Here is a 27,816-nt window from a genome sequence, read left to right as displayed (position 1 = left end):
ATGAATTCAGTTATCTCTGAATTCATTAACAATTTCAGTTTTATAAGTCTGAATTGCAGAATCAGAGAATAGTTAAGTTGTACCCTGGCCAGATCCCACCCCAGGGATAATACAGAAGATGTATGGAATGATTTTTCCCCTTAGAAATTTAAAATATAAAAACTCAAAGCAATGACATTTAGTAAAGCACTTCTAGGTCCTGTACTGGTATGGTCATCTATCAGCCTTCCCCAGAATCCCCGTTTCTTTAATGGCATGTGTCCTTGCTTTTCAAATATAGGACTTCAGAATTACCCCTTTTATGTCTATTCTTTCAACTTGCTCTTGGTATGAAATTAGAAGTCCTAATCTTTCACCAGATTTACACATTATTTTTATTGAAATTATGTTTCACAAGTCACTTGTCAGGAGTCACATTCTTAGGCTTCAGGATGAAATGGAACTAATGCTTAGCCTCTCTCTATTTCACTAATTGGTGAAAAGGAGTGCTGCACACTTAGGAAGGGAAGTGGAGGAAGTCAAAATGTACATACTCCTGTTCCCCTCTTCAAGTTAGTCTTTCCCTTTGTTTTTTAATTTTGGCAGAGAGTTGTGGTTTTGGTGTTTGAGATAGTTGAGGTAGAGAAATGGAAATGTTCAGGTATTTGGGAGAAGTGGAAGTGTTATTGTGTCCTTGGGAGAAGAATACAGTTATCTGAAGAAATAAAAACATATTAACTTATTTTGGCCACTTGTCTACACATAGTGGAGTCCCAGTGGGACTCTGTTATAAGGGGTAACTAAGGACCATGCAAAGTCATTTTTTTAAATAATAAATTTATTTTTTATTGGTGTTCAATTTGCCAACATACAGAATAACACCCAGTGCTTGTCCTGTCAAGTGCCCCCCTCAGTGCCCATCACTCATTCACCCCCCACCCCCCACCTTCCTCCCCTTCCACCACCCCTAGTTTGTTTCCCAGAGTTAGGAGTCTTTATGTTCTGTCTCCCTTTCTGATATTTCCTACCCATTGCTTCTCCCTTCCCTTCTATTTCCTTTCACTATTATTTATATTCCCCAAATGAATGAGAACATATAATGTTTGTCCTTCTCCAATTGACTCATTTCACTCAGCACAATACCCTCCAGTTCCATCCACGTTGAAGCAAATGGTGGGTATTTGTCATTTCTAATGGCTGAGTAATATTCCATTGTATACATAAACCACATCTTCTTTATCCATTCATCACAAAGTCATTTGTTATTTGGTAGTATTCATTAAGGAGAGTTCTTGTTCCTGTAAATTATGCCATTGTTTGTTCCTCTCTCCTTTCTCCCTATAGTGATGAAAATAGCTTGAGAGCAGAGGTAGGCTCTGTGGAATGATTTTATGTATGTATCTTAATGAGAAGAAAATGTATTAAAAAATGCTTGGCATAGTAGCTGCTCAGTAAATAATCTACTTTATTTGTTAAACTTTTTATTTTTGAACTAATTAACAGGAAGCTTCAAAAAGATATACAAGGGGGTCCCATTCATTCTTCACCCAGCCTCTCCTGATTTAACATCTTGTATTTCTATAGTACACTATCAAAACCAGGGAAATGACATCAGTACAATCCTTAAAGCTTATTCTGATTCCACCAGATATGCAAGGCCTCGTGTGTGTGCGTTTGTGGTGTGTGTGTGTGTGTGTGCCTGTCTGCGTGGGTATAATTCTGTGCACTTTTATTACATGTATAGTTTTGTATAATCATCACAATTGAGATACCTGACTGTACCATCACCATTTCAAGGGTTACCTGTTTATAGTCACACTCCCTGCTCTCCATCCATAGTCCATAGCAGCCACAGATTTGTTCTTCAACTCTGTAATTATGTTATTTCAAGAATGCCTTATAAATGGAACCATGCAGTAGTATCCTTTTGAGTTACTTTTTTTTTTTTTTTTTAAATCTCTTTCCTTTTTAGTTACAGCATTTTAATGCTATTGACTTTTGCTTACTGATGATAGCACTTTGGTTTAGTAAAGAAAATGTTCAAATTTTGTTTTGTCTTATTCAGTAGGTTTTACTTGCCAGCATATAAGTCATGCTATCAGTGTGAATCATGTGAAGAAAGCAATAGCTGAGAATGTGTGGTCAGTTTGCTCAGAATGTTTAAAAGAAAGAAGATTCTGTGATGGGCAGCCAGTACTTCCCTCTGACGTTTGGTTGTGCCTCAAGTGTGGATTTCAGGTTAGAAAAGTGATTTTTATCTGTGAGTTTGTCTTAGATATTTTTCTTCTATGCTTATTGTGAGTTGGACTGTTGGTAATGTTTAGAACTTAAGATAAATTTATTCCATGTTTAGATAGAACTCTCCAAGGCTGAACTTAGAAACATTTGTTAAGGCAGAGTAAAATGTATGTTATTTTTAGAAAGTAATCATGTGTGGTATAGAGAAATACTTTGAAAGGGAATCCAACCTACCTGCAGTAGTTCTCATGTCTTACTTGCCTTTACCTATTTGTGTTTACTTAAGAAATGGATCCAAGTTTTTTTACATCTTACTAGATTAATTTTTTTAAAGATTTTATTTATTTATTCATGAGAGATAGAGAGAGAGAGAGAGAGGCAGAGACACAGGCAGAAGGAAGAGCAGGCTCCATGCAGGGAGCCCGACATGGGACTCGATCCTGGGTGTCCAGGATCACAACCTTGGCTGAAGGCAGCACTAAACCACTGAGCCACCCGGGCTCATTAGATTAATTTTTTTTTCTATGAAAAGATTTTTTTCAAAACAAATTTTCTGAACAGCTTAGAAGGTATTACTATCTGTAATATCCTTTGAATAACATTTAAGATGTGTATAATTTTTCTAAAATAAGAGGAATCCTTATTATCTCACATGGTTCATAAGTAGGACCACTTCAAGGCTAGTTAATTCAATGAAAAGGACATTGAAAACTGACGTTTCTTCCATTTTTCTCTTGTGCCACTCTCACTTTCATGGCTTTTTATGGCCAAAGATGTTTCATGCATTATTTATCATACAGCAATCCCCAAAGACCAGAAAGAGGGCAAAAAGTACATCCTTTCCCTGTTTTTGTTTTTAAATGTATGAAACTTTCCATGAAACATCTAATAGACTGCCCCTTGAGTCGCATTGGCCAGAACTGGAACTCATTTCTTTACTTACCTGGTGAGGGAAATTACTGGATTGGTCTGAGTCTCAGTAGTTGCCAGTGGGTTTGGGTGGAGATGCGGACAATAGTAGAAAATGTATGTATAGGAGAAGGGGTCTGCGAGGATGCTCAGTGCCCCACTGAGTGTACACATTTTTAAATAATAGCAAAATGAACTTGACTCGTAATTGTTTTAGGTAAATACCGTATAACAAAAAGCGAATTAGCCTCTTTGCAAGAAATTAAGTTTAATGAAAATCTGTATTACTTTCTGAAACTTTCCCCTTCATGCTTGAAATTAAAAACCAAAACTCAGTATAAGTTTGTATATGATTTAAGTTTTGATTAATTTGAACAAATCTATATGTAGATCATAAAAATAACATTCTGTTCCTCTTTAGGGTTGTGGTAGAAACTCAGAGAACCATCATTCACTGAGGCACTACAAGAGTCGGAGAACAGAATCTCACTGTATTACAATTAGTCTGAGCACGTGGGTTATATGGTAAGTTAGATGTTGTTACAACTTGTGTCCACTACAAAAAATACCATTTTCTTTGAGCTTTCCAAGGTAAGATATTTTGAGATGTTATACCAACATATGCCTTTTAGCCTGAACATAACCTGTGGAATGCTTTAAGAAAACTAATATTACCCATAGATATAAAATTTAAATAAGGAAAAATTGAGTCACCCTCTACATTTTTAAAACCTTTTCTTCATAGGATAAAGAAAACATTCTTCCTAGTTGATTTTTTGTAATGAATTTGCTAATACAGGATTCCAGAGTTCTAGAGAAGGAAGGTGCTTTAAGCAGTCAAGTGGTTTGGTGATTCCCTACAGGGGCAGGGGTAAGCCTGGGCATTTGTAGTTTTGTAAAAACCTCTCAGGTGATTCTACTACTTAATCCTGGCTGGGAACCAGGTCCAGTGTCTTCATTTTAAATATAAAGACAAGGAGTATCATTTACTCTTTTATGGTTACAAAGTAGAAGTCCAGGCACCAAATCAAGTCTTTTGATTTGCTAGTTTCTTACCAGCATACCACACTGGCTTCAGTGGTATAAGTGGATACTGTATCAAAAAGCTTCGCATATATTTTACAATAAACTTTTCTTTTTTATATATGTATTTATCCAACAGAAATTTTCTAAATGGAATCTATAGATTCCTGTAGATTCCTTGAATGAATTTGCAAAAGTTTTCAAGTTTTACTTGAACAGAGATTTTCAAGTTTTTTTTTTTAAGATTTTATTTATTTATTCATGAGAGACACAGAGAAAGAGGCAGAGACATAGACAGAGGGAGAAGCAGGCAGGGGCCCGACGTGGGACTCCAGGATCATGCCCTGAGCCAAAGGCAGATGCTCAACCACTGAGCCACCCAGGCGTCCCAAGAGATTTTCAATTTTAAGACAAAAATATTTTAACTCTGTGTTTTCACTTCTGGGTTCTAAAATTTATATAACAATATTTTGGCTTATAGAACAGATAATCATAATTTGTGGCACAGGTCACGTACTTGCTGCATATGTTTTTGTTTTGGTTGGCCCCAAGTAATAATACTGCGGAGGAGGAGGAAAGCTTGGAGATAGCTTACTCTGTGCATGATACACTGGAGCCTGAGGGAGAGGAGGATGATGCCATAGTGTGGCAGCTTAGGAAATATTTCTCTGTAGTCTGAATAGAGCAGTGGTCTCAAACAATGGGGCACATCACAATCACCAGGAAGGCTTGTTAAAATAGATTGCTGGGCCTCAGCCTGGAGATTCTGATTTAGTAGTTCCTGGGTATCTGCATTTCTAACAAGTTCCTAGGTGTTGCCAATGCTGCTGGTCTGGGGACCACAGTTTGAGGACCACAGGAATAGAGGAAGGTAGAGGGAGAATTGAGTCACACCTGTTAGAATAGGCTGATTTCAAGTGAGCCTGTATCAGAACTTCTATTGTGGCTCATAGGACCACATCATGGTATGAATGATGATATAATTTCAGCAAAAACAAAACCAAAAAAACCCCCTTACCTAGCACAATAGTGTTGTTAATTTTAACACTATTGATTTTATAATTTTGTTTTTATGCTTAATTGTATAATTTTGCTTTCATAGGTACATAGAGTTATAAGGATGACCGATTTATTGATCATTTTGTGAGAATGAGATTTCTATGATAATGAAAATAATTTAAGTCACATTTGGGGGTCTGTAAAATTATTTTCCATTCTAAGGAAGAAATTCAAGTTGGTCACTTGTATTTACAGAAATTTAAAGTTTGGGACTTTTCTTTTTCCCATCTAATTCTTGAACCTTAAAAAGTTTAACAGTTATATTGTTATATAGAACTCTTTAATTTTTTTAAAAAGATTTTTATTCATTTATTCATGAGAGACATAGAGAGAAAGGCAGAGACAGAGTCAGAGGGAGAAGCAGGTGCCCCACAAGGAGCCTGATGCGGGATTTGATCCTAGGACCCAGGATCACAACCTGAGCCAAAGGAGGACGCTTAACCCCTGAGCTACCCAGGCATCCCTAGAGCTGTTTAATTTTTTTTAAGATGTTATTTATTTATTCATGAGAGACACACAGACAGAAAGAGGCAGAGACATAGGCAGAGGGAGAAGCAGGCTCTATGCAGGGAGCCTGACATGGGACTCGATCCTGGGGCTCTGGGATCACTCCCTGGGCCGAAGGCAGGCGCTAACCTACTGAGCCACCCAGGGATCCCTGAGCTGTTTAATTTTAAGATGATAATATTCTTTTGGTTGTTGTGAGGAATTAAACCAGAAAATGCATGTAAGGCATTTATAGCAAGTAGATGCTCAATTACATTTTTTTTTTGTTATTTCTAATGGAAACAAAATTAATTTATGTTGTGCTGTCCTCTTCAAATTCACTGCTATTGTGTTTTTTTAATTTACATTTTCTTTTTGTACTCTTCAAAGTTACAATATATTTTATACTGAATAAAAATTAGATTGCAATGTCAATAAAAATTTCTTGACATTTCAATATTTTGCAAATGAGCAATTTTTGCTAGTTTTGGCAATAATTACATTAGTAAATTTTGAGCATTTATTATAGTGTAAGCCTGGTAATTCTAATTACATTATTTGAATTCCATCATGGTCTGTTAGAAAAGGTGTTTTAGGAATGTTTTCCGTGACTTGTTTCCTTCACAGATTTATCTATATGAATCTATGTATTTCTGTGTGCAAGTGATAGAGTAATACTTGTATTTTGAGTAAGAATAAATATTTGAATTTTGAGTGCTGTTTAGAAAAGAACCCCCCCCAAAAAAGAAAAGAAACTCAAATCTAATTTATAGATTTCTAATCTATAGGTTCTAATCTCAGAACCACTAGTAATTATAAGATTGTGACTATGTAAGGTGATGCTGCTATAACACATATTTTAAAACACTTTTAATACATTCAAATATATGTTTTTATTTGACCATTGGATCTTATGAAGATAAAGGAAACAGGTAATAAGAATACATAGAAAAAATTTTTATTAATACTAAATGCACTAATGAGTAAACTTATGGAGGGCAGTTTTCTAAAAAGGAATGTGCTTTTAAAAATCTCTTTGGGGGCAGCCCCGGTAGCACAACGGTTTGGAGCCGCCTGTAGCCTGGGGTGTGATCCTGGAGACCCGGGATCGAGTCCCGCATTGGGCTCCCTGCATAGAGCCTGCTTCTCCCTCTGTCTGTCTCTGCCCCTCTCTCTCTGTGTCTATGAATAAATAAATAAAATCTTTAAAAAAATAAAAATAAAAATCTCTTTGGGAACTTTCTCTTCCCACCTAAGCCCCAAAGAAAATAAAACGCTTACCCAGTCTTCCCCATCTCTACAAGTGGCATCTCCATCACTTAAGTATTCAAGCCAGAAGCCTAGCAGTTACTTTATTTCCCTTTTTATCTTGTTTTATTTTTTAATCCTTGAACAAAAGTGAACAAAATGATATAATGAAATCTTCTATACCCACCACCCAGCTTTAAACATTCCCAACTCACAGCAAGTCTTCTTTCTTCTAGACCAGAATTTCTCAATCTCAGTGCTGTCGTCATTTGAGGTGATAATTCTTTGCTGTGAGAGGACCATCCTGTACATCAAAGGATGTTTAGCACGGTCTACCTTGTGGATACCAGTAGCAGCTTCCCCAGTTCTAACAACCAAAATGTCTCAAAACATTCCCACATGTTCCCTAGGGAGCAAAATTGCTCCTGTTTGAGAATCATGGACTTACCCCACATCCACTTCCCCCTTTCCATGGCAATTATTTTATACTTCCCCGTTTCTACCTGAAATATGTGTAAAGTAGATCTGTTCATTTTTCTCCAGATCTACTGCTTTTACCCTGATCTACCTGCTTCTGTTCCTGATTTCCTCCATCTGACATTAGTCAGAGTGATGTTTTTAAAATATAGATTGGGGGCACCTGGGTGGCTTAGTGATTGAGCAGCTGTCTTCAGTTCAGGGCATGATCCCGGGGGCTTGGGATCGAGTCCTGAATCAGCTCCCTGCAGGAAGCCTGCTTCTCCCTCTGCTTATATCTCTGCCTCTCTCTGTGTCTCTCATGAAAAAATTAATTAAAAATATTTTTTAAAAAATAAAATAAAATATAAATTGGATCACATCACTTCCCTGCTTAAAGATTTCCTCATGGCTTTCCATTACACTTGGGATAAAGTATCAAAACTTTATTTTGAATGATAGGCTCTGTATGAACTGTCTTCTCTAGAATTACCTGATGCCTCACTCTAAATATACTCTCCCCTGCCATTTCAAGACAAGATTGGATAATTATCAACTTTATTACTTTATTACCTGGTGTACAACATTAATGAACATGCTTTCATAATATTTGCTTACATATTTATATTTTTTCAGGTGTTATGAATGTGATGAAAAACTATCAACACATTGTAATAAGAAGGTTTTGGCTCAAACAGTTGATTTTCTCCAGAAACATGTTTCTAAAACACAAACAAGTAAGTTAAGCAGTTGCTAAAGAAATTTGTATTAAAAAAAATTAAGAAAAAAAGAAATTTGTATTAAAGTATGATATTCTGTATTCATTATAGAGTTTATAAGTTCATAAATAATGCCTTAAATTTTTGCTGTGACCTCTCCACACAAGTGCCATGCATTCCTAAGTAGCAATCTTGTGATGTTATCTTGTGTTGTATTTACATAACTAAAATGAGAAGCTAGAGAGGGTGGTGACTGGATCATGGGCTTCGGAGTCACACAGTGCTGAGTTTGAATTTGGGCTCCACTTAAATTACTTAGTTTACTTTAAAAATTAGGATGATATTTCTATTGTGTGGGCTTATTGTGAGGCTTACAGAAAGTGTTTTCTAAAAATTGAGAAATAATGTATTTAAAAATACTTATATAATGCCCAGGACATATTTCTGAAATGATATCCGTTATTTGTTACATAATCATAGTGCAGTTCTGACACTAATCTTACAGATTAAGCTCTATTTTCTACAGCCCAATATACAGTTGTTTTTGTTAGCTATTGCTCTGAGACAGTAATGGCAAACAAATACCAAAGGAATTGGAGAAGGTAAGCACAGGTTCGGACAGCTGAAGAAATGATGAATTTTATTCACTCATTTATTCAACAAACATTTATTGAAACCTTAGTCTGTCTCAGGCATACAAGTCAGAGCTCCAATTCTACTCAAATAAAGAACCAAGAAAATATGGTGATAATAGACATTTACCACTTCAGGAAAGGGTCGCCTGAGTGGCTCAGTGGTTGAGCATGTGCCTTCGGTTCAGGGCCTGATCCCAGGGTCCTGGGATCGAGTCCCGCATCAGGCTCCCTGCAGGGAGCCTGCTTCTCCCTCTGCCTGTGTCTCTGCCTTTCGCTGTGTCTCTCATGAATAAATAAATAAAATCTTAAAAAAAAAAAAAACCGAAAGCAAAAACCCACTTCAGGAACAGATGTTGGTCTTAATGCTGCCTCCTGAAAACCGCACATTTAATGTGGGTTTTTTTTCCCCCCACAATAAGATATGTAGGGATATGATGGCACGGTGGCAAAAGTCCAGTTGTAGGAAATGTTTTATCTGGATTTTTTTTTTCACCTTAGATGTTTCTTGAAGAATAAAGCCAGTCTGATTTCATTCCAGTTTTACAGATTTCTTGAATATTTATTATCATAATGTATATAAGGTTGGGAGCATGGAATGATATGGTACAAAGACCATGGGCCTTGTCAGAGTGTGGGGTCTGGCATTCATATTGGACTCTTTTAGTCACTGGCTATGTGACCTGGGGTGGGTTACAGTTCATCTGAGCCTCATTTTCCTCAGTAGTTCCTCCGTCTTTTTCATGGTGCTTCAGGGAATAGAGATTGATAAGACAGTTCCTGTCCTAAAGAATAATGATAAGCAGAATGGAGTTATATTTTGAGTGATGTTCAGATATTCTAAAAGGGTTGTAATATTCAATTGAAAGGAAGTGAGAATTGTGAATGAGTTGGCTTTCAGGCTGAAGAATTTTGGGTAGGTAGAGGTTAGAAAAGCAATCATTTCGAGTAGTGGGAAGCACCGGTGCAACCCTTAACTGTAACCATGGATGGAACCATGGGTAGCACCTGGAATGGTGGGAAACAGGTTCTTGAGGGAGCTTGAGAGTGTGTCGAGCCTTCAAAGTTAGGGAGATATCTAGTTCTGAATTCAGGGTTTCCAGAAGTTCCAGGTCAAAATGTCATTTTGTTTGTGTTCCATGCTACAATATCTCTCAGGCAAGTTTGATTTAAAATAAGATCTGTTGGCATTTGAGAAGTAAGGTTTTTGGGATAGTAATCTGTAATATTCTTTCTGGTCTGAGGCTTTATTTTTATAAAATACATTAAAAATCAGATATGAAAGTTTTTATTGAGGTTTGTAGGAATGCTGGATTATGATTATGCAGCTATTTTATTTTTTATTTTTAAGATTTTATTTTTTTTATTCATGAGAGACACAGGGAGAGAGGCAGAGAGAGACATAGAGGGAGAAGCAGGCTGTCTGCAGGGAGCCCAGTGCAGGACTCGTTGCCCGGACTCCAGGATCACGACCTGAGCCAAAGGCAGATGTTCAACCACTGAGCCACTCAGGTGCCCCTATGCAACTATTTTTAAATGACAGTTGTAGAGACTGTAGAAATATAATAATGTCTGAATATGGTAATTAAAAAAGATTATGAAACTATACTGTATTTTAGGTGGGAGGATAAGAATGGTTTTAAAGGATTCTTTTTATATTTTGCTCTAAGAAAAATAACTGCTGAGAAAAGCCTCTATCTGTACTTGACACATGTTAAGTTATGCAAATCCTGAACAATTTCATGTCTAATAATGTCTATTACATCTAATTTAGCTACTCTGCACAGAGAAATCTAGGCCAGTGCCCCATCCTTTTGTAAATACCACCAGCTCAGTGAATCTCAGCTTTTGGTCTCAATAGCCCGTTAAGAGTCCTAAAATTTGGGCAGCCCCCATGGCGCGGTGGTTTAGCGCCGCCTGCAGCCTAGGGTGTGATCCTGGAGACCCGGGATCAAGTCCCACGTCGGGCTCCCTGCATGGTGCCTGTTTCTCCCTCTGCCTGTGTCTCTGCCTCTCTCTCTAGCTGTGTCTCTATGAATAAATAAATTAAAAAAAAAAAAAGAGTCCTAAAATTTTAGTGAAGACTTAAAGAGCTTTGCTTAGGTAGGTTATATCTATCAATATTTAATGTATTAGAAATTTAAAAATAACAATATTTATGAAATCACTGAAAAACAGCAATAATTTCCATGATATGTTAACACAAATAATATGTTTTTAGGAAAGATAACTATTTTGTAAAACAACACAAACTTCATAAGTGGCACTGTTTTACATTGTTTACCTATAGCTTAATAAAAACCGTTGGATTCTCCTATCTACTTCGTATTCAGTCTATGATATGGTGCGTAGTCTCTGGAAAACTGCATTATGTAACTGAGAATGAGTGAAAGTGTAAAAAAAAAAAAAGCAAATAATATAGGGTTATTGTGAAAATACTTTTGACCTTATGGACGGGGAAAGGAGGAGGGTGTCTTCAGATCCACTTTTAGAACTGCTGAACTAGCACATTTCTGTCTGTACTTTCTGTTTTCACCCTCATTTGTCCTAAGTTGCGGTTCTGTTCTCTTTGATTCTCAATGTGGCTAAGCAGTAAATACTTGCTGATTTGAACGGAGCTTTCATGTGACTAGTTTTTACTGAGAAGTAGAATAGGCTTTGCATTTTCACCAAAAAAGTCCTGACTACTAATCTCAAAATTATCTTATCCATTCAGCTTTTGATATACCTGAGCTACTACCTCGTGCTAAATGCTGTGCTAGGTATTGGAGATACAATAGTGAATGAAAGAGATCTATTTCTGTTTCTGCTATTTAATAGATCTTCTGGTCAGATGAGGAATATTGACAATTCATACTTAATTGCTTAATAATTGCTTAGGTAGTGCTGTGATGCAGCAAATGCAGGGGACTATGAGGACCCTTTGGAGTAGTATCTAATGTAGACCAGCTATTTTTATTTAGAGCAAGAACCTCCTCCTTCTTCTTCTTTTTTAAGATTTTATTTATTTAAGAGGGAGAGCGCTTCAGAGTGCATGGGATCAGCAGGGGGAGGAGGAGGGCCAGAGGAAGGCCAGAGGGAAAGGGAGAAGCAGACTCCCGCTGAGTGGGAGTTCCCTCCCAGGACCCCAAGATCATGACCTGAGCCGAAGTCAGACGCTTCTTTTTTTTTTTAAGATTTTATTTATTTATTCATGAGAAACACACAGAGAGAGGCAGAGACATAGGCAGAGGGAGAAGCAGGCTCCTTGCAGGGAGCCTGATGTGGCACTTGAAACCAGGACCCCGGGATCACGACCTGAGCCGGAGGCAGATGCTCAACCACTGAGCCACGCAGGCACCCCAAAGTCAGACACTTAACCGACTTAGCCACCCAGGCACCCCTAGAGCAAGAGCCTTCGAAGCCAAGAGCTGAAGGGTATGTAGAAATTAGGTGCACAAGGAGGAAAGGAGTATGTGTTCCAGGCAGAGGAACTAGCTCATTGATGAGGGAGCCTGATAATGTTCAGGTAATTCTATAGGGCTGCAGGTTGAGTTTTGTGATGTTGGGGGGTGGTGAGAGGGTGAGACTAGAGGTAAGTAGGAACAGATATTGTAGGGCCTTGTAAGTTTAGAGTTTATCCTATAGGCAGTTAGGAACCACTAATGGATTTTTAAGTAGAGAAGTGGATAATCAGTTTTGTATTTTAGAAAAACCACTTAACTGTAATAGATAGAAATGCCTTTGTATGTATACCTACTCATTCATGTGCAGTATCAATTTATTATATGACTAAAGATTTTTTTTTAAGGCTGATGGTTAGGAGTTAGTGGAATTTTGAAAATAGACAAGTGAAGTAATCATTTGGTTCCAAGGTACAGGAGTAGTGGGGCAGGCAAGTGCTGTCTTTTTACTCTTTAAAGATTAAACTTTTCAGCTGTAGAAATGGGCAAATTACATTAATACTACATGACTGGCTTAGGTAATTGCATTAAGCAATTGAGGAAATCCCAGTGCAGGTTCCCATAAGAATGCTTACAGCTGTGTAGATTTCACATCTGATGCTAGGATTTGCTTAAAAAAAGAAATGTCCATACCTCCCCCTCAAACACATACCAGAAAACTAAAAACAATAAGCATAATAAGAAGGTCACATATAACAGAAGATTAAAAAAAAAGGCAAGAAAACTTGATTGTGAAAACAGAGAAATATGTATTATTAAAAATGGGCCATTGTTCTCTGAGGGCTCAAGAGATTTGTCACTTTGATAGTCTTGTAAATGTACTGTAAATATTCTACAAACACTTCCTGAATATAGGTTTTCCTGGTGAAATAATATCATTCAATATTGGTTTGCTTTTTGTAAACTAGACAGATGATAGACAATCCCACATTCTTTTCTGAATAAATTTTAATACTGGTGGGATGCCACTTTCATAGAGCTTAAAGAGGGCATAAAATATATTCTGTTAAATTCATTAACCTTAAAAAAATTCATTAAGCATATGCTTTTGGTAAAAAAGACATGAGTTATGTTAGTTCTTCTGGCTTTATTAGGAATAAGTGTGCTGTATATTTTTTGAAATAAAGTAAATGGCATGTTTGGGATCAAATAAAATGAGGATAAATAATATTGTGCCCTTTCATAGTAACAATTTTAATATAATGTAATGCTTTATAACTCTTAAAAAAAGGAATACATTTTCTTTTGCTATAAAGTGACAGTCATACACCTAATAAATTTATTTGCATTTTCAGAAATAAGTACTAAACATAATTATTTCCGTGGGTAAAAGGGGCTAGGGACAAAAAGATATTCGGCATTTAAAAAGTAACTTGTTGGGATCCCTGGGTGGCGCAGCGGTTTGGCGCCTGCCTTTGGCCCAGGGCGTGATCCTGGAGACCCAGGATCGAATCCCACGTCGGGCTCCCGGTGCATGGAGCCTGCTTCTCTCTCTGCCTCTCTCTCTCTCTCTCTCTCTCTCTCTCTCTATCTCTGTGACTATCATAAATAAATAAAAATTAAAAAAAAAATAAAAAGTAACTTGTTAATCATAGGGATATAAATCCACAGTTCTCCATCCAAACTTCAGAACACGGGAAATTATTTGAGTGATTATTTTCTCAGTTCTCGAAAAGATGGCACTAACTAGTACCTTTGCAAAATATATAGGGAGCAGTTAATTGCATACAGTGGGTGCTTAGGGCGTTAGGGCTGAATTCTTTTCAGGAACCTTTTGAGAAGGGCAGCTATAAACTTTATTTATTTATTTATTTTTATAAACTTTAATAAAGGTATAAATTCACACCAAGGACATCCAGCCATTGATTATATCCAGCTTTCGCTAAAGAGTAGTGGCCTTTTCTTTCATATAACCACTAGCATTTCATTAGTCTCTTAAATTCTCACACTTATTAACCTTATCCACTGTTACCCAGACAGATAGTCGATCATAATGGTTAAGTTTGTGGAATCTGAAGCCAGATTGCCTGAATGTGAATCTCCTCTCCATCACTAACTGGGTGCCTCAATTTTATGATCTACAGTGGGGACAATTTTCAGAGGAAATAATACTCTCAATCTTCTTCTTTAAGCAAACTGCAAAATAAGTTTACTTTCCCTGTACCCGTGAGAAACTTGAGAATCACTAGTGTTCCTCTTTTAGTTTAACCAAGGTAATAACAAATATTTATAATTTTAAGGTAGACATTTAATACTGCTTGGCAATGAATTTACTTAGTCACTGTTTTCAGTTTTCTCCCATGAAAGCTGCATCTCTTTGTACTTGCTCTTTATTACTATAGATTATTACTGTTTTTTTTTTGTTTTTTTTTGGAAATTTTTGGCCAGTTTAGAAATACACCTTAAATTTTGATTCCTGTTGTTAAATTGCCTTCCAGAAAGATTATACAAAGGGTATAGTGACAAAAATACCTCTTTTTCCATATTTAGCTTTGTTTATCTTTTTAGGAGTTTTATTTTTTGGCAATAATGAAGTTTTTAATGTTCTCATTACCAGATCCATCAATGTTTTCTGTAAAAGTTTTTTTCATTTTGGGGGCTATGCCTTGAAAAGACTTTTGTACTCCACTATTATGAAAATATTCACCTACAATTTCTTGTATATTACTCTTTTATATATGATATGATATTTTTAGATTTGGTTTTAAAAAATATAACCATAGGATCTTTATATTGGAGTCATTTTTATGGTAGAAAAATTTGAGGTACTTAAGGTACTTAAGATTACTTTTTAAATAGTCTAGTCTTAGCTAAGTTACTGAAAAAAAATTTTTTTTCTTTGATGGTGCTTCACCCAGTTTTCTATTTTGCAAGATCTGAGGTATGTATAGAACTTATCAGGTCTACTTGGTTAACCAGCAACTCTTTCAGTATTCATATTATAGGCTTTAAGGGTAACTACAGAGCTTTAAACATTTTTTTACCTGGAATGCCTAAAGCTTTCTCTCAATGTTCTTTGCATTCTGGGTCTTTGTTTATTTCATTACCTAAGTGCAACATCTGATGACAGTGTTGGTAATATAAAAGAGATAAGTGAGGTGAGATAGAGTATGTTCTTTTTGATATAGTAACTTTGTAACCCTGAACATCTTTGATTATTCTTTTAAATTATGGGCATTTCATGGCTTCAGATAAAAGTTGAGAACTAAATAAATAATTGGTAATCAAATTTTATTTAGTTTGTCTTTTTTGTTATTGCCGTAACAGCCATATCCTTTTAATTATCCCATACTTCCAAACATCTTGAAGTTCGGTCCTTAGTGCATTTGGTTCTGTGTTTATAAAGGAAGTGTTCTTAAAGTGAACGTGATCTAAAAGTCAATGCCAAAAAAAAAAAAAAAAAAAAAAAAAAAAAAAGTCAATGCCAGATTGAGAAAGGCTTGTTGTCTCTAAAGACAAAATGATCTATAGTCATTTTGTTAGAAGTAATACATTGCTTTTTATTAAAACACACACACGTTTGTATGTCAAATTCTTGAGAGACTGATTCAGATACCCATTTATTTATTTATTTATTTAAGATTTATTTGATGGGGCAGAGGGGCTAGAAAGAGAGGGTGAAAGAGAATCTCCATCAGGCTCCAAGCTGAGTGCAGAACCTGACGTGGGGGCTGTATCCCACAAGCTTGAGATCATGACCTGAGCCAAAATCAAGAGTTAGATGGTTAACCTACTGAGCCACCCTGCGCCCCTGGGTACCCTTGTTTTAAACCAGAATCTTAAATTCTCAGCTGACAGTTTCTTAATAAGCAAATGTGCATGTCTACTTGGTTTCTAAAAGTTTTGCTAAGACATTATCATGAATATGAGGTTTAATATCTCTATGCTGTTCCCTGTGTATCAGTCTTTATATTTATAAATCCTAATCAACTAAGTATGAAGTTACAGCTAGTAGTTCATATAGTACCTGACACACAGTGGAAATTTAATAAATCAATTGAATTTGAGTTGTTACATAAGTGGACTACTTAGTGAAACAGAAGACTTGCACTTTAAAACATATTTGGAGTGCCTGGATGGCTCAGTCAGTGAAGTGTCCAACTCTTGATTTCAGCTCAGGTCATGATCTCAGGGGTGTGAGATGGAGCCCTGTGTGTTGGCAACTGTACTCAGCAGGGACTCTGATTGAGATTCTTTTTCTCCCTCTACCCCTTTCCCTCCAGTGCTTGCCTGCTCGCTCTCTAAAGTGAGTAAATCTTCAAAGAAATTTTTGAAAACACGTTTAAATAGTTCTTAGAGAATGTCATTTTATTTTAAATTATCTCATCTATTTAAGTCTAATAGCATAATTAATTTTGAATATGTTCTCACAGACTTACATGTAGAAGTCAATAAACAGACCCTTGCCACTTGTGTGAAGTGGCTATTTAACCATGAAATAAACTATTTTTATTGCTGTTGCCCTGTGGATATGTTCTTTCTGGCAGTGCTGTCCATATTTGGTGGCTCTGCATGGAGAGCCAGGTGGTGCTGAAAAGCATCGCACAGTGAAGCGTGGATATATCTAGGTTCGACATTTGTCATCCCTTACTGCTGAAGGGAAGGGTAAAATCTGTTTTTCCATATGTTTATGCTTTTTTTTTTTTTGCCCGCAGTTTTGTCCAGATGGTCTTATGAACATTGTTTACTTTAGGTTGCTATCCCAGATGTTTTGAAAACTGATGGGTAAATGTGGTACACAGATACATAATCATTTGTGTGTTACAGTTTTAAAAAATGTTATTTGTTCTTGTAAGAATAAAATATAATTTATTTCTGGAAGTATTTATCCAGCGAATGAAAAATATTAAAATACAAAAATACGTATTTTATATATGGTTACTATAATCTATATAGTTTATTTTCCCCAACATTTTTTCATGTTAATAAGCAAAAAAAAAAAAAAAAATATATATATATATATATATTATGGCAAAGTGAACTAAACAAAATACTTTTGAGGAGTCATTTGTCAGGGCTGTGTATATCTAGATATGTAAGACTCTTGCCTTCCTATCTTTTATAATTCTTCTTATTGTGCATAAATCACTGGAGAGAAATTAGGTGATAAAATGGCAATAGATTTGTAATGAAAAGACTGTCATTGTGATTTTGGGCAAATCACTTAACCTGTTGGAGACTGAGCTTTGTAAACATAAAGCCAGAGGAACAACCTTGCCAAAAAGATGGGCTAATGCTTGGATTTAATTATTCTGTCGTTTTAACGATCTTAAAAATCACTAGGAAGCCATCTAGTGGCAACAACTGTAACGAGAGCTGAACGCAGCCAATTCTAGGCTCTAGTTGGAATCTCAGATATAATGAAGAGGTGGACTCATTTGCAAACCCAGCCAGGACCCATATGGGGCCTCTTCTTGTTTGTGTAGTGCTTCTTAACCCCTGACTGGCTGTTTTCATTTGCATTTACATCCACTTGCAGGTTTGAGTACTGTCTTGCTTTTTCCTGCTTTTGCTTTCCTCCATGCCTTGCCCCTGCACTTCAGTGACCTCTCCATTGATTGTACCAGCCTTTTCCCCCATGCTGTAATATGGAGCTTAATTCTTATCACTTGTTTTAATATATGGAAGCAGGAGAAGAGATCTATCTTGCTAATTTTTCTTGGTGTTAACTCAGAACTCTAGCTTTGGGAGTCAAAAACAACTCGTAAGTACCTAGACAACAGACATCCAGGAACAATGGCTAATGTTTAAAGAATAAGCCAACAGGGGCCCTTGGGTGACTCAGTCAACTAAGCAGTTGACTCTTAATTTTGGCTCTGGTCATGATCTCTGGGTCCTGGGATCCAGCCCCACTTTGGGCTCTGTGCTCAGCAGGGAGTCTGCTTGAGGGTTCTCTCTCCATCTGCCCCTACCTCTGCTTGCGTGCCCCCCCCCACTTCAAATAAATAAGTCTTAAAAAAAAAAGAAGGAATAAAGGAATAAAATGGGTGATAAATTCTATGGGAAAATGTTATGTCACAGATAAAAGTTGCTAAGACTTGAAAGAAAAATATTTTCCCTGCAGTAGATTTACTTAATGAAAAAAAAAAACCTTAGAAACCACCAGTTCATTTTTCTCAATGAGGTCACATGTTTCCATATGTTTAAAAGAAAAGCCAAGAAGCTATGAAAACCACAAAGTCGATATAAAAGACAAAATTTATATTAGCAATTCAGAAAATCAATTAGAAATAAGAGATAAGCTTGAGGACAAAACCCCAGGAAGTTACAGGAAATGATTAAAGAGCAGAAAAAAGTGAGGACAGATAAATGATGGGCATGAAGAATAGCTTATGAAGGTATGGATTTTGGCACAAACAACAGTTAGGGGGAGAGCCTCCCCCTTGATTGATGCCTTTTGTCTGACAAAAGTCGCAGATGCCAAGCCTTATTTGACCAAAAGGTTGGTCACACACAACCAATAGGTTGTGAATGATATCAGTCTGCCCATACCTGAGATTCAAGTTTCTCTTTATGGTGTTTACTCCCTGTTTCTGTCCCAGAAAACAGAGCCACCTCCAGCTTGTTCATATCCCTTAATGCTGTTGCATAAAAGGGCAGGAAGGGAGGGGATGTCTTAACTCATTTACTCTTAAGAATTCATCAGAAGCATGGAGGGCCAAGATGCTACTGAATCTGCTGTTTAATCTGATATGTTTTCATTTATATTGAATTTTTATTATGTGTGTTCTCCTCAACATTACAAAACCCCTGTAAAGAAAGAGCAGTAGAGGGCACCCTGGGTGGTTCAGTGGTTTAGCGCCGCCTTCAGTCCAGAGTGTGATCCTGGAGACCAGGGATCCAGTCCCACATCAGGCTCCCTGCATAGAGCCTGCTTCTCCCTCTGCCTGTGTCTCTACCCCTCTCTCTGTGTCTCTCATGAATAAGTAAATAAATAAATCTTAAAAAAAAAAAAAAAACAACGAGCAGTAGTAAGACATTTTCTGATCTCCATCAGTCTGGTTGGGGAGACAGCCAAATATTTAAAAATTAATTAACAAGGCAAGGCAGTATGTCAGTATTAGATGAATAAAGCATATATTTGCAAAGAACTACAAAATCTGAGGGTTGAAAGGAATTTAAAAGAGTATTTCAGTTAAAACCAAAAGACTTGAGAACTTGGGAATTTCTTGTCAAACTCCAAATTATATGTTTATATTTTTAATAGATTTTTTTATTTGAGAAGGCAAAAACATGAGTGAGGGCAAAGGGGAGCACAGAGGGAGAAGCAGAGAATCTCAAGTGGATTTGTGCTGAGCACGGAGCCCACCTTGGGGCTCAATCTCACCACTCTGATGTCATGACCTGAGTTGAAATCACGAGTCAGATACTTAACTGACTGAGCCCAAGAGCCCAAATTATATTTTGATTCAGCAAGTTATGTGCTGTTGAAATAGATATGATCAATCATGTCAGTTTGTAAATGTTAGAAGTTGTTCTTCATTTTCATATTGTTTTGAAAAATGAGTTGATATTATAATTTTCAAATTTTCATAAATTATGTAAGCCAGTGAGCCCAAAAGATGCACATATGTATCGTACATATAGGCATTTTACTTTTTATATTATGATATAGTTCCGTAATTTTAAAAACATTTTGACAGTTTCAAACTTACAGAAAAGTTGCAAGAACGATACCAAAAAATTGCCTCTGTATGGTGATTTTACAATTCCAATATTTCTTCTGTGTGTTCATTGGCATTTTCTTGTTAGTTTTTTTTTTTAAAGATTTATTTATTTATTTATGATAGAGAGAGAGAGAGGCAGAGACACAGGTACAGGGAGAAGCAGGCTCCATGCCAGGAGCCCGACGTGGGACTCAATCCTGGAACTCCAGGATTGCGCCCTGCGCCAAAGGCAGGCATCAAACCGCTGAGCCACCCAGGGATCCCCAGTTTTTTTTTTTTTTAAGATTTTATTTATTCATTCATGAGAGACACAGGAACCCCGCTGGGGGCCCTATGTGGGACTCAGTCCCAGGACCCTGGGATCACGACCTGAGCCAGAGGTAGACCTCTACCACTGAGCCACCCAGGTGTCCCTGTTGGCATTTTCTTGTATGGAAGAGTTTTTCCCTTTTCTTCCCATTTAGAAAACATATTATTGATTCTGACTCATTCTCATTTTGTTCAGTGAATAATAAACTATTACTACCCTTCTTTATTTTGATATTCACGTTGGACCAGTGGGAGCCTATTCGGAGTGGTCCATGAGTATTTCAACCTAGTCATCACTTTCTTTGAACACTTCCTTATTTTCTGCGCACAATAAAAATGTTTTAGGCTTACTTTGTTTCTTTGCCACCCTAGGTTGAGAATCAGCCTTTTCTTCAAGAAGTCACCATTTCTTTTAGTGGGAAATGGTATTTAGGTACCAAGATCTGGATGTTTCCTTCTTGATTTTTTTCAACTTTATTCTTTTATGCTTGACTATTTAATTCATGTGGAATTTATTCTTCAGTGTGGTATGTGGTATAAATGTGTAGCAGTTAAGATACAAGCCAGAGACATTTATTTGTGTTTGTGTTCTTGCCTTTCAGGGACAGCGATTCAGGGGAAAATCTTAATTTTAATTAATGTATTTAAATTATTTCAAATGATTTATGTATAGATGTATACGTTTAATTTACATCTTATGTTAGTTATGTGTTCTGTAACTTAGGTGCATTTTCTAGAATCCTGAAACTTTGTGAAGAAAAATGTGAAACAGGTGAAAAGAAGGGAAGAAAAGGAAGCAGTGTAACAGCTGTGAAAGGAATTTCAAATTTAGGAAATACTTGCTTTTTTAATGCAGTCATGCAGGTAAGAGCCATCAGGAATCTTTGTAAAATATAAAAGATAACTTTAATTTATATTTATTGACGTATCTATAAACTAGCTAATGACTGCTAAACGTTCCCCTAGAAATTTCTCTGTTTTCTTGTGTTTTAGGATATCTTTAACTGTTGCTACTTACATACATACACCACCTTTTCACACATTGCTTCCAACGGCCTTCTCTCTGTGTTTTATTGTGGTTCTGTCTGTCATACTGACATTTATTATTTATTTATTTATTTATTTATTTATTTATTTTTAAAGATTTTATTCATTCATTCACAAGAGACACACACACACACACAGAGACAGAGAGGCAGAGACACAGGCAGAGGTTAGAAGCAGGCTCCATGCAGGGAGCCTGACATGGGACTCGATCCTAGGACCCTGGGATCATGCCCTGGGCTGAAGGCAGGCGCTAAACTGGTGAGCCACACGGCTGCGCCAATACTGACATTTATTAAATGTGAAATGTGGGGGCACCTGGGTGGCTCAGTGGTTGAGTGTCTGCCTTTGGCTCAGGTCATGGTCCAGGGTCCTGGGATCGAGTCCCTCATTGGGCTCCCCACGGAGAGCCTGCTTCTCCCTCTGCCTGTGTCTCTGCCTCTCATAGATAAATAAAATCTTAAGAAATAATAAATAAGGGATCCCTGGGTGGCGCAGCGGTTTGGCGCCTGCCTTTGGCCCAGGGCACGATCCTGGAGACCCGGGATCGAATCCAACATCGGGCTTCCGGTGCATGGAGCCTGCTTCTCCCTCTGCCTATGTCTCTGCCTCTCTCTCTTTCTCTCTCTGTGACTATCATAAATAAATAAAAATTAAAAAAAAAGAAATAATAAATAAATGTGAAATTTGCTCAGTAAAGTTTTTTAAAACTTAAGAAAAATATTTTTTGCGATGCTAGATGACATGTGAGAGTCTAAGAGACTATTCCATAGAATCAGAGGCATATTACAACCAAATCCCAAGACTTTACGTTTTTTCTTTTAGAACTTGGCCCAGTCTTACATTCTTATGGAACTGATGAATGAGAACAAAGAAAATGGTACAAAACTCAAGATTTTTCCTCCCTCAGACTCTCAGCTGGTAAGAAGTATGAATACCTGGATATTAGCTCATTTTAGATGAACCACTGATGGTGCCAAAATCTCTTTTATATTTCTCAGCACTGTTAACTGAGATGACGTTTTGAAAAAAATTTTTGAAAAAATAATTCAAAAGCAGTTTGAAATTTTTAGATTTAAAAATTCTAAAGTTATATCTTCAAGATAGAGGTCTAACAATACAAACATTTAAGGCAGCTTTCAAATAAAAGGGGTTTGGATTTTGTTGAGCAAAATGTCTGGGACTCCTGTTTTGTAGTTATTGGTAACATTTGCTTAAATACAGCATTTTAGTTCTTTAGAGGTAGATTTAATTTTAATAGTGAGCATCAAAAGGTTTTTTGGAGCCTAGTCTGAAAATAGGCTTTTAAGCTAGTGAGAACAGAAGAAAAAAGAAAAACAAAAACAAAAACAAAAAAAAAAAACAGCCCTTAACATTGAGAAGCTGTCCTGGCACCCAGTTAGGCCATATTGTTCAAACAATCTCAGAGAAAGCCAACCTCAGGCTAGGTTGCTCAGAGACTGATAAAATAAGACAAAGCAAGTCCCCTTCATAATTTTTTCTAAACACAGACAAAAACAGGGTTAGTCTACCACTTAGAAAGATCCCAAGCACCCTCTTTTGACCAAGGTGAGAGACTGCTACTTCTTTACTAGTTACAGCTTTAGCCTCATTCTTATCTCCCAAAGGAACTGGAATTTCGGTTATCCTAACTCAGAGATAAAATTTATCAAGATACCCAGTTACCCAGTCAAGAATTGCTTCCCCCTGACAGCACTCAATTGAGAGCAAACTTTTGCTTCCTTATACTCTTCCCCAGCTTACTCAGCCAAAGCCCAAATCCTATCTCCGTTCTTTCCAGTACCCTCTTATTGAGACATGCCGTGCTTTCCCATGGTGTGTGTTCTCCCTAAATGCAGCAAGTAATACATCCCTCTTCAACTACCAGTGTGTTCCTGGTAGTCTTTGGCCGGAGAGCACTGACACTAGTAATAACGTTTTTAGTTAGAAATGGATTCATATGTCTGTGTGTGTTTTAGAGGAAGAGAATGTATATATAGTTCATGGCTTTTGAAAACACTTAAGAAAGGGGAGTTCTAAAAATTCTTAGCCCAATGGAGTAATCTTGGATTTTTTCTTCCAAGGAGGCATTTTGAAAGACAGTATTGTTGTTTTGCTTTATTGAAAAGGTAGCCTGTAAGCTTATTGCCTGTTCAACCCCTTAAAATTTTTATGGCAGATCCCAATGCCCTCTTCTGAAGTGTAGTGAGGCAATTTGAGATAGCTGACCCTTTGGGTGTGTGTTATTCTAAGAGGAGAGTTTCAATCTTAGAACTTAAGTCTTTGGGACCTAGAGTTGACCTGAGCTGGAGGGCTACAGTGTAGATCACTACTCCTTGAATCACGAGTTTTACTTTGTCCCAGGGCCCTGGGATCAAGTCCCAAATTACATATATAATTTGTAAATTATATATGCCGTTTGTTTCTTGTCCTTACCTTATTGTACCTTGAACCTCTAGTAACATATTGCATAGAAATGATGAGAGCAGAACTCCTTGCCTAAAATCCCCAGAGTAAGGGAATATTTAGTCTTTAACTTCATTCCTGATGTTAGTGAACTGTAGGTTTTTCATAGGTGTTTTTTTTTTTCTTTTAATATCTGGAAGTTTGTAACTTTTAACCTCAATCGCCCATCTTACTCATCCGCTCACCCCCTGCCTCTGGCAACCACCAATCTGTTCTCTATGCCTATGAGCTGGTTTTGGGGTTTTTGTTTTATTTTAAATTCCACATGTAAGATCCTATGGTATTTGTCTTTCTCTGTTTGACTTATTTCACTTAGCATAATGCTGACAGGGTCCATCCATGTTCTTGCAAATGGCAAGGTTTCATTCTTTTTTATGGCTGAGTAATATTCCACTGTATGTACAGCACATCTTTACCCATTCTTCAACTAATGGACACTTGGGCTGCTTCTATAATTTGACTATGGTAAATAATGCTGCAATAAACAGGGATTTATATATCCCTTTGAATTAGTGGTTTTGTATTCTTTAGGTAGAGTGATTACCAGATCATACCGTAGTTCTATTTTTAATTTTTTGAGGAATCTCCATACTGTCTCCACAGTGACTATACCAGTTTGCATTGACACCAATAGTGCATGAGGGTTCCTTTTTTCCCACATCCTGGCCCAACATTTGTTGTTTCTTGTGTTTCTGATTTTAGCCATTCTGACAGGTGTGAAGTGCTATCTCATTGTGGTTTTGATTTGCACTTCCCTGATGATGAGTGATGCTGAGCATCTTTTCATGTGTCTGTTGGCCATCTGGATGTGTTCTTTGGAGAAATGTCTGTTCATGTCTTCAGCATGGCAGAGAGCACTTTTGATATTCAGAAGCTATGGGAAATTATAGCTTGTCTGTTCTGAGGTTTTAGTTAGAAGGTAGATCTTTAAGGATAGTTGGTAGAAAATATCCATGTAACATGTATTTCATTGATACATGAATGAGACAATGTATTTGACAGTTGTCTTAGAAGATAACATTCTGTAGTGTCCTAAGATTATATTTGGGATATGCTTTTTATTCATTGTAAGAAGAGAGGGTTATTGGTGAAGATAACATTTTAGAAAGCAAAACCTGGAGGGGAAAAAATTCTAGAATAGAATGGGTTTCTTCTTTACACAATTTTAGCTGCTCTTGTCAAGCTTTATGACTCTTGTAAAAGAGGGAGAGTGACATACCAATTTTGTGACCTATTTTCCAATTCCTTATTTTATTAGTATAATTTTTGGGGAAAAGAAGGGTATGGAGTTTTGGTAATAAATGTAATTTGTGATGACAAATAAAGATGTACAAATATCAAGTAGATAAGTAATTTTACTTTTAGGAGAGCACATTTTTTTAAGATTTTGTTTTTTTTAAGTGACCTCTGCTCCCATTGTGGAGCTCGAACTCACAACCCTGAGATGAAGCTGCATGACGGAGCCCATCGGGCACCCCTAGGAGAGCACATTAAGTTATAAGCAACTAAAGATTGGTGATTTCACTCTTAGCTAATAGTTTTATTAAGTAAGGGGCAGAGGATATGAGTATACTTGTGTTCAAGGTAAGGGATTTAATTCCATTTTCTATTTTCTAATATTCATTTTACATACATAGGAATAAAGTTAATTCACTTAAGGCAATTTAGTTGTCATCATGTAAGCGAAGTATAACTCTTAGATTTTTAAATAATATTTAATTTTAAAATTGCATATTTCTGACATAGAGTTGATCATGTTTTTAAAGGACCCATTAATAGTGGAACTTTCAAGCCCTGGACCATTGACCTCAGCCTTGTTCCTGTTTCTTCACAGCATGAAGGAGACTGAAAAAGGACCACTTTCTCCTAAAGTTCTTTTTAATCAGCTATGTCAGAAGTGGGTGCATCTAATTTCTTGATACAAATAATTACGAGTTATGAAATTCTGTTGTATCACATAATATGATGCTTCTTACTGAAGCATCGCTATTGTCTAGACTCTCAAAACAAAGAACTAGTATTTATTTAGTTGCAGCTCTGTGCTTTATGTAAATTATGTTTTATAGTACTCTAAAGAAGTGCTTGTTTATCCTCGTTTTATAAATAAGGAAACTGAGATTCACAGAAGTTGAGTACCTTACGTCGCTTTATAGTGACAAAGCCAGGATTCAAATAGAGCTTTGTCCTGATTCAGAAGCCCAAGATGTAATAACAAAGAGTAAGAACATTATAGAATTATAAAATCTAAAAGGTGTGATAATAGGTCATCTAAATTTGGTTTTCTTATTTTTACTTTTATTTTATTATTTTTTTAAGTACACTCTACCCACAATGTAGGGCTCAAACTCACAACCCACGATCAAGAGTTGCATGCTCTACTGACTAAGCCAGCCAGGTACCGTCTTTATTTTTAAAGCTGAGCATTGAGGCAAACAGAATTTCAGTGGATTTCTCAAGATAGTACTCTGTGTTCAAAAACAAAATCCTGTGTGCTTAGGAATAAATATATACCATAAAGGAGCTGACTTAACTTTAATTCTTTCATTTTTTTCTTTCATCTAAAAAATGGAGAGCTTATTTGTGTCAGATACTTGTTAGAATCTAAGGGTACACAATGTATAATATATTAAAAATAGACCTTGTCATGGAGCTCATGAGCTAGGTCCCAGTCCACAATTACTAAAATAGTTAGAAATAAAATTCTTTAAATGGAAACTTGCATTTTTGTGTATCTTTGTGTAAAGGCTTTAAGATTTCAATTTAAGCTAGTTATTTGTGCCATGGTATATATAAAATATATTGTACTTTATCTCATAGAACTGTACCAATGTTAATTTTTTTAAAAAAATTTAATTGTGGAAAGAACACTTAGCATGAGCTCTGCCTTCTTAAAATTTTTTAAGTGGACAATGTATTATTGTTGACTTAGGTACAATGCTCAGCAGCAGATCTCTAGAGCTTATCCATCTTGCTTGAGTGAAAGTTTATGCCCACTGATTATGCCTGCATGTTCGTTTTCCCTTTCACTCCAGCCCCTGGTAGACACTGTTGCACTCTGATCTATGAATTTGACTATAAATGGAATCACACTGTCTTTCTGTGACTGGCTCGTATCACTTAGCATCATGTGCCATGATATTTTAAATGTAGTACAAAATATAGAGGGTTTATTATATGTTTCATTTGGTTGGCAAATGCTGTTTTTTCAAAGCCTGAAGAATAAAAAATTCTGTAAAAGTGTCAGACATTGATACTCACAGAGTTAAAAAGTTTTTAGGATTCTATGTGCATAAATTTGTTTTGGCTCTGTCAAAAATAACTTTGTATCTTTTTTTGTTTTTTATAAAGATTGTATTTTTTATTTATTCATGAGAGACACAGGGAGGCAGAGACATAGGCAGAGGGAGAAGTAGGCTCCATGCAGGGAGCCTGCTGCAGGACCTGAGCCGAAGGCAGACGCTCAACCACTGAGCCACGCAGCTTTCCCAAAGATTTATAGATTTTTTTTAATTGTTAAAATAAAAGATGCTCATGGATAAAAGTTCGAAGTGCTATTATTTGTACCTTTTTTATTTTTTCAAAAGTGATTCCATGCACAGATATATATACAAATTGTTTGCAACTTGCTTGTTTTGCTTAATATGTTTTTTACATTTTTCCATATTAGCACATGCGGGTGTGACTTATTTAATGTGTGTGTATTGCACTTGGGAGAGTACATCTGTGGGATAAATAGAATTATTGGATCAAACACTATTTGAAAAAATTTAAAAATTGCATTTGCTTTGTTCTGTTTACTTTAAAAATATATATATTTAAAAAATCTGGTGAAGATTAAAGCCATATATGTTGAGTCTGTGTTTTGGACTCTTCTGTTCCATTGATCTGCATGTCTGTCTGTACCCTAGTTCTGCACGGTCTCCATTGCTGTAGCTTCATAGTCTTTTTTTTTTTTTTTTTTTTAAGACTTTATTTATTCATGAGAGACAGAGAGAATGGCAGAGACACAGGTAGAGGGAGAAGCAAGCTCCCCGGAGGGAGGCTGATGTGGAACTCGATCCCTGAGCCAAAGGCAGATGCTCAACCGCTGAGCCACCCATCTCCATAGTCAGTCTTAGAATTGGATAGTGTGAGTGCT

General features: G+C 36.6%; 1 protein-coding gene across 5 annotated transcripts in view; it reads left to right on the top strand.

Moving 5' to 3' along the window:
• Nucleotides 1-27,816, top strand: part of USP45 (ubiquitin specific peptidase 45) — a 72,444-nt gene that overhangs the window by 7,261 nt on the left and 37,367 nt on the right. For 2 of the 5 annotated variants that reach the window (XR_004804471.2, XM_025444573.3), the window contains exons 3-8: nt 2,045-2,217; nt 3,548-3,651; nt 8,035-8,135; nt 20,893-21,032; nt 22,038-22,133; nt 25,445-25,575. Coding sequence is in view for 4 of the 5 variants with exons in the window: in XM_025444573.3 (XP_025300358.2) it covers nt 2,045-2,217; nt 3,548-3,651; nt 8,035-8,135; nt 20,893-21,032; nt 22,038-22,133; nt 25,445-25,575 (745 nt within the window). In the remaining variant the exon portion in view is untranslated. Of the gene's footprint in view, nt 1-2,044; nt 2,218-3,547; nt 3,652-8,034; nt 8,136-20,892; nt 21,033-22,037; nt 22,134-25,444; nt 27,532-27,816 lie in introns of those variants that run through there. The other 3 variants (XM_035698186.2, XM_035698189.2, XM_049092408.1) reach the window with 3 other exon arrangements.

Source organism: Canis lupus, chromosome 12 (genome assembly GCF_003254725.2).
Source record: "Canis lupus dingo isolate Sandy chromosome 12, ASM325472v2, whole genome shotgun sequence".
NCBI lineage: Eukaryota > Metazoa > Chordata > Mammalia > Carnivora > Canidae > Canis > Canis lupus.
Note: the sequence above shows the minus strand (reverse complement) of the source record. Positions and strands in the feature narration are given on the sequence as shown.